Raw genomic sequence first — 7,264 nt, forward strand, 5'->3', positions numbered from 1 at the left:
TAATAATAATAATAATAATAGTAATAGTAATAATAATAATAATAATAGTAATAGTAATAGTAATAGTAATTATTATAATAATAATACACATAATAATAATAATAACAATAATTATTATAATAATAATAAACATAATAATAATAATAATAATAATTTAATAATAATAATAAAAATAAAAATAATAATAGTAATAGTAATAATAATAATAATAATAACGGAAAAGATTCAAAAATACCCTTGAACTATTGGAAATAGCTCACATATACCCTTGAACTATATTTTGGCTCAAAAATACCCTTCCGTTAAAGTATTGGGTCACTTTTATCCTTACTATTAACAGAGGTGTGTTAAGTGCCATGTGGACGCCACGTGAACGCCACATGGACGCCACGTGGACGCCACATAAGCACCAAACAACTTTCACCTCCACATAGACTCAAACATCCTAATTACTAATTTTGCTCTCATTTTTCTCAAGATATACACTTTCACCCATTCTCATTCTCTAATACATCATACGATTTCCCCTTTCTCTAATATGATTTCCCCTAGGGTTTCACAGATTTCCTCTCATGGATGCCGTTGGATTTCAAAGTTGATTTCGTGGTGGTTTTAGGTTAAGAAACTATTTCACCCCTCTTCTTTTCGCTGCTGGAGTCCCATTTGGATTTTGGGTTTAGGGGTTGCCTAGGTGGTGGTGGTGGTTGGTAATGGATAATAATGTTGGTGAAATATGGGCACAGACCCATTAGCTTTTGGTGTTTCCTGTTCCTTTTTCTTCACCCCTTGTGTTTGTACAGAGATATTCACTCCTAGTTGAATTGTTTTTCCCTCTCAATGGATGATGTAATAACACTCTCATTTGTGTGTGATTGATTATCACTAGATATATTGCTTGATGGAATTGTTTATTGAGGACAGAGTCCACTACAATGAGTAGGTTCTTTGTCCTTTTCATTGTGATTGGTGCATGATGTATGGTGGCTGGTTTGAGCTATACTATGACTTCGGAGACTTCTTGAACATTATAGAGTGGAAAATGAGCAGTGTGCGCCTTGTTCATAACTTTCCGCTGTCATATGTTTCCAGGCTACCTTGTCCTATACTAGTATCAACAAATGATTTTTATGAAATATCTGATGAATGATTCCGAGACTCTAAAGTAATATCAGAGTTGTTGGACAAGTTAATAGGTTGCTGAGTGCTGACTAGTGAACAAAATATGAGGAGATTCACCAAACATGATGATTAGAGAAATGAGAATGGATGAAATTGTATCTCCTAAGAAAATGAGGGAAAAATTAGTATTAGGATCTTCTGAGTCTATGTGGAGGTGAGAGTTGTTTGGTGCTTATGTGGCGTCCACGTGGCTTCCATGTGGCGTCCACGTGGCACTTAACACACCTCTGTTAATAGTAAGGGTAAAAGTGACCCAATATTTTAACGGAAGGGTATTTTTGAGCCAAAATATAGTTCAAGGGTATATGTGAGCTATTTCCAATAGTTCAGGGGTAATTTTGAGCCTTTTCCGTAATAATAATAATTCAATATGGGCAATTTGGAAATTGTATAAAAGAATTAAGGGCAAAAAGGTAATATACTTGGTCAACATAAAAGGGCTTTTAAGTTTAAAAAAAAAAAGCTCCCCTCCCCTAGCTTTTAGCTTTTGGCTTAAAATAAGTCACTTTGATAATTGCCAAACACTCTAATAAGTCAAAAACTGGCTTTTAAGCCAGTTTGACCAGCTTAAAAGCCCATCCAAACAGGCTCTAAATCATCTACTATATGACCATTATGGCTTTTGGCTTATTTTTGTTGTTTTGACTTAAAAATAAGTACTTAAAAACACTTTTTAGACTTGCCCAAACACTACAAAAATACTGAAAAGTTATTTTGGCTTAAGAGCACCTAAAATAAATTAATCCAAACAGGCTCTTATTTTAAAAGTGGGAAATCCCATAGTTGAAAGTTGATTTACGAAATTAGCCTTCAATACTTGATTGACAATTTTATCATCCATCATTAAAAAATTACCTCTTATTAAATAATGTAAGATATATTAAAAATTACCTTTCCACTAGTTTTGTCAAAGGCGCACTTAAGCCCCGAAGCAAAGCGCAAAACACTCGCCTAGGGTTTGTTTGGTTGGGGAACAAGTTATTCCGGGATTAGTTACTCCAAGATTGTCATCCCACCCTCAATGTGGCATAAAAATAACGCTACAATCCAGGGATAAGTTATTCCAAGCAAACATGGGATAAAGGGATTAGTTGTTTGTTATCCCTTGTACCAAACGAGCCCTTAATATGCCCTTTAGTGTCATCATCAAAGCTCTAAGACATGTTTTTCCTCACTATGAGCATCTCCAGGAGAGGTAACACTAAACAATTGATATTTCACTTTATCGTAATCCTATTTCATTTTTTTCCATATAGTTGTTATTCATGCTTATAACTATTAGTCTTGAACTAAAACATGTATACTTGTATTGTTTCTCCCATTGCTCTTTTTCATTAAAGCCTACGTTTATATTCGATTTGCGCTTAAAATACCAATGAACCTTAGAACGTTTTGTGCTTTTTTATTTTGATAACACTACTTTCAACTAGACACCAAAGCCCTCAGGTCCGTGCATTAACATACTCTATCAAACCTCAAACTTATTTACAAAGCATTGTATTGGAGTAGTGAACAAAGAAATGAGTTCAAACTTCAAGCCATGAAGGTGACGCTAGAATTTAAAGTTAGAAGATTTGTTTCTGGAAAATATCATGGGATGCAAGTTGTATTGGTAATTTGTTCATTTTCTTTAGGTTTTTAGTTCGAATTCATACAAGATAAAGCATAAACCATTCTACTCAGCCCTCTGGTTCCTACTTACCCCTTTTATATTAACTTGGAACATAGGAAGTAATTCAGAAGTTTGCTTAGATGACCAAGGCGGTAATTTTCTGTTATGTTCCAAGACAGTCTTCAAGGGCTCAATGATTAAAACTAACCAGGTGATCATTGGGATTGATACATTATGATAGCCTGAGTTTCCTTTGAAAACTGGAAATAAGTCACTTGACAACAGAAGCAGGTTCTAAAAATAAACATTCACAATTCCATCCAAGTATAAATCAAGGTCTATCGGTTATATTATTAGCATATCAATGTTTTATGCAAGTTCCACCAGACGTGCACCATACAAAATTCCAGCACAGTACAAAATTCAGTTGAGAGAAGAAATAAAGCCTGAGATCCAACCCTGTTCTCATTCTTCAGGAGAATCTGAGCGGATGGCTGTTAAAAAACCAGCAGAAATGTTTATCAGTAAGCAGAAAGCACAGCTTGCAATGGTGATAAGACAATAGAGAAAAAAGACATCCTTCGTTCCCCATCCACTCATCTAAAACATAAAAAAGGTCCGTAGAAAAAGCTACTACCACAATTCATTGTTTATGACATTTAACATGTATTGAGAGTTATTCCAATTAAAAAGCATGTATAAACACAAACATCAGCACCTCTGTACATCAATCATGTACATTAATATCAATCAGCAGTGGCCTGTGAGGTCATCATAATAATCCTCTACTTCTTTCTATTTCTCTTAATGAGTCCAACTTCTATTCATATTCCAGTTAGACCTTGTATTATAAAAATAGGAAAATGAGAAGAAACAAATTATGTTATGAAACATTTTTTTTTAAAATGGTAACGATTTTATGTTATGAAACATTTCAACATAAAATGTTGAGAATACAAATGTATAGATATGATGAAATCTATGAACTGATATCAGGTTGCAAACTCTACACCAGTGATTAGAAGTGAGTATATATTATCTATTTAGAAGAGGAGAATAAGCAAGAAAGAGCACAGGAATAGTACACAAGCCAGTAGACAGTATTAAACAAATGATCAACACTAGCAAGAACATCACGGAATATTTGTTGGCAGTGAATGAGTTCAAATGAGCAATTTAGTCGGGCAAACAGCACAGAGATCATCTGAAAATTCTAAATGATTCTCAGCACCACAAAATCTCCCCAAGTTAATTATCAATCATGCCATGCTTTAGTGGATATCGACCTGCAAGACAGAAAGAATAAAGCTTCCACAGTCCACCTAAAAGAGGTAGATAAACTAATAAGATCGCTTTCATTTCAACTCATTGGTTATCTATTTAGTCAGGAGTAGAGTTCATTTAGAACATTTTCATGTCTAGGAGATTGAGAAAAATCTTTTATTGATTAATAGAACTATTTAGAGAACAACTCCCGCAGAAACCAAACAAAGTTAATTATATGAAGAAGAATCTCATATGAACATAAAACCCTAGATTTATTAATGCCACCTATTAACCACTCAAAAGAAAAACCGAACACAACATATTTGCAAGTTCAATTCATTTATGACTCCCTGCAACGAAATTCCCATCACTATTAACAGCATCCGAAGAATAGTAATAAAAGCAACTACTGAAACATTAACATGAATTGATACACAAAATAAGGGGAAACCAAAGATCTGAACTTTGAGTTTCCTGATCGAAAGGGGGATAAAGGAAACAGAGAGATCGCTTACTCGGTTTCTGAGGCTTGCCATCAGCCCATTTGGAGATGGTGTAATGGACCTTCTCACGGCTCAAAGCTTCGGACTTGTAAGGCTCTTTAAGGCAGTTTCTGACCAGGTTGGCGCATAGGTTTGAGTATGTTATGTAAGTCATCCCTGCCGACCTCCAAAACGGTGCAGCTGCGTTAGAAGCCATTTTTCTGCTGCTTTTTGCTTTCTCTTTCTGGATTGCTTTCTCTCGGCTGCGTTTTGTTGCCACGGATGAGATGAGTACCTGCGCACAATACCCTGTCAATATAAGGAGATGGGCAAATTTTACTTCTATACCGTAGAAAATTATGTATTTCTCTAAAATATTTCACTTTTTTCTTAACTTTGAAAAACATGTTTAGTCCTAAATTTAACTTAATTTTGGAATTTTTAAGTTCAAAAAAATTATATAAATATTTCACTTTTTACAATTCAAATTACTAAAAAAAAAAATTTAATCTACCTATATTACCTTGAAAGCATGAACTCCTAACTTGAATGTTAAATTACTATAATATCCCTAACTTACGTTGTGACTTTTTTGATGAGTTCTGATAAGTTGTGACTTTTTTCAAAGAGTTGTAAGTTTTCGATGAGTTGTGATTTTTTCAAAGAATTGTGACTTTTTCAATAAGTTATGAATTTTCCTAAGGGTTGTGACTTCCCAGAGAGGTCATGACTTGACTTTTCCAAATAGTTGTAACTTTTTCAAAGAATTGTGACTTTTCCAAAGGGCTGTGACTTCTCGGAATAGTCATGACTTTTAAGATAAGACACAAAAAACTTTTGTTCATACTACCCTTTCTTGACTATAAAAAGAGGGGTTTCCTCTCATTTTTTCAACAACAATTTATTTTTATCTTTTACTCTTCTTCGTCTTGTATTTTAAAAAAATTCATGTGATTTATTGTCGTTGAGTGAGTTCAAAGTTTTGCGGATGAGGTACCAATATTCTGATGAAGTAAGTTGTTCTATCCTAAGAGGGTATATTCTTAACCTCGAGTACTTAAGGAAAATAATTCTAATGATATAATAATTATTTCTTTGCTTAGTACTCCCTCCGTCCCTTTTTAGTTGTCCACTTTAGAAATGACACACAGATTAATGCAACAATGATTAGCACAGTGAATTTACAATTTTACCCTTATGACAACTTTTCACTTCAAAATTACAACCACTTCTTTGAATTCAAGTGAAATAAATTGGAGGGAAACAACATACACTTTTACAATTTTCAAGAAGTGTAAATAAGGGTATAATAGGAAAAAATTTGTTGTCCTTTCTTAATTTGTCAAAATGGACAACTAAATAGGGACAACTAAAAAAGGAAATATGGACAACTAAATAGGGACAGAGGGAGTATATACATTAACATTAGTATGTAATGTTCCAACATATGAAGTTAACATGATGTAGTCTAAATTCATTTGTTTTTGTTAACAATTTTTCTTGTGATGTAGATATATGTTTCTGAATATCTTTTTCCAAAATTATTAAACTTCTCAAGAGTTAGAGAATTGTCACGATTTTTTTTTTATGCTCAAGACAAAAGAATTATTTTTATTAATGTTACTTATGTGATTTAGATTGTTAGGATGTTTGCTTCAAAATAGTTATTACTATATAAACATTGTCCTTTTATTTTACTGATTTACTATTTCCTAATATTTAAGTATTTTTCGACGAAGAAAAGTTTTGTATATGACTTGTAATAATGTCAGTTGAAGTTTGTATTAGTTTAATTTTTATTGTAGTCTAAATTTATTTGTTTTTGTTAACAATTTCTCTTGTGATGTAGATATATGTTTCTGAATATCTTTTTTCAAAATTATTAAACTTCTCAAGAGTTAGAGAATTGTCATGGTTTAGTTTTTTTATGCTCAATACAAAAGAATGACTTTATTTATCAATGTTACTTATGTGATTTAGATTGCTAGGAAGTTTGCAAGAATCTACAATATTATTTTGTGTGAACCTTATTATTCAAATCATCGCTTAAATTTTTTGAATTAATAATCACGTGCAACGCACGTGTTGAAAAATTAGTATATATATATAGTCAAACATAAAATATTTGGCCATGAAATTACTTTATGGTCCAAAGTTAATCTCCAAAAAAATAGGTTTGATCATACAATTTCAGAATTGAAGTTAAAGTTGAATTTCAGAATTTAGAAAAACATCAATAAGATATATATCGGTGGATTCGCACCTGAGATCTTTCTATAGGGGTATCTACCCCTATAGCCGTGTTCTATTTAGAAGAATAAAATAAAAATAATCTTTCGAAGAAACGGCTGAGTGATTGATAATTATATATATCACTTTAATTTAATATAATTTTTAGTAGAGTTTTATATGTATCTTATATCTATGAGATTGAATATGAAATTCTGTTTACTCACTCCAAATTACTTGCAACAAGTCAAAAATAACTCAAATTTATATTTATGGTTAAACACAAATTAAAAAGAAAACCTTTTTTTTTTTCAAATTCTTAGTGACGGAGTGAAGTCATAAGCAATTATTGAACGTCTTTTGGGAGTAACAATGATTTGCCTTTCACTTGGCTAAACCTGGGCCTTTCACAATGCAGAATCCCCAAGCAACAGCTGCACCAGAGAGGGCGTGCGCCCGTAGTCTCGCGGTCTTCTCCCCCAAAATAATCACTTGC

General features: G+C 32.7%; 2 protein-coding genes across 2 annotated transcripts in view; one reads left to right on the forward strand and one right to left on the reverse strand.

Annotated features, from left to right (window-relative positions):
• Positions 1–7,264, forward strand: part of LOC125874918 (glutamate receptor 2.2-like) — a 17,062-nt gene that overhangs the window by 4,087 nt on the left and 5,711 nt on the right. The window lies entirely within an intron of this gene.
• On the reverse strand, positions 3,100–4,850 carry LOC125874952 (ATP synthase subunit epsilon, mitochondrial-like). The gene is made up of 2 exons (XM_049556004.1): positions 4,573–4,850; positions 3,100–3,285 (listed from the first exon to the last, which is right to left on the reverse strand). The coding sequence occupies exons 1-2, from the start codon at positions 4,754–4,756 to the stop codon at positions 3,257–3,259; spliced, it is 213 nt and encodes a 70-aa protein (XP_049411961.1). The 5' UTR covers positions 4,757–4,850; the 3' UTR covers positions 3,100–3,256.

Source organism: Solanum stenotomum, chromosome 8, assembly GCF_019186545.1.
Source record: "Solanum stenotomum isolate F172 chromosome 8, ASM1918654v1, whole genome shotgun sequence".
Classification (NCBI taxonomy): domain Eukaryota; kingdom Viridiplantae; phylum Streptophyta; class Magnoliopsida; order Solanales; family Solanaceae; genus Solanum; species Solanum stenotomum.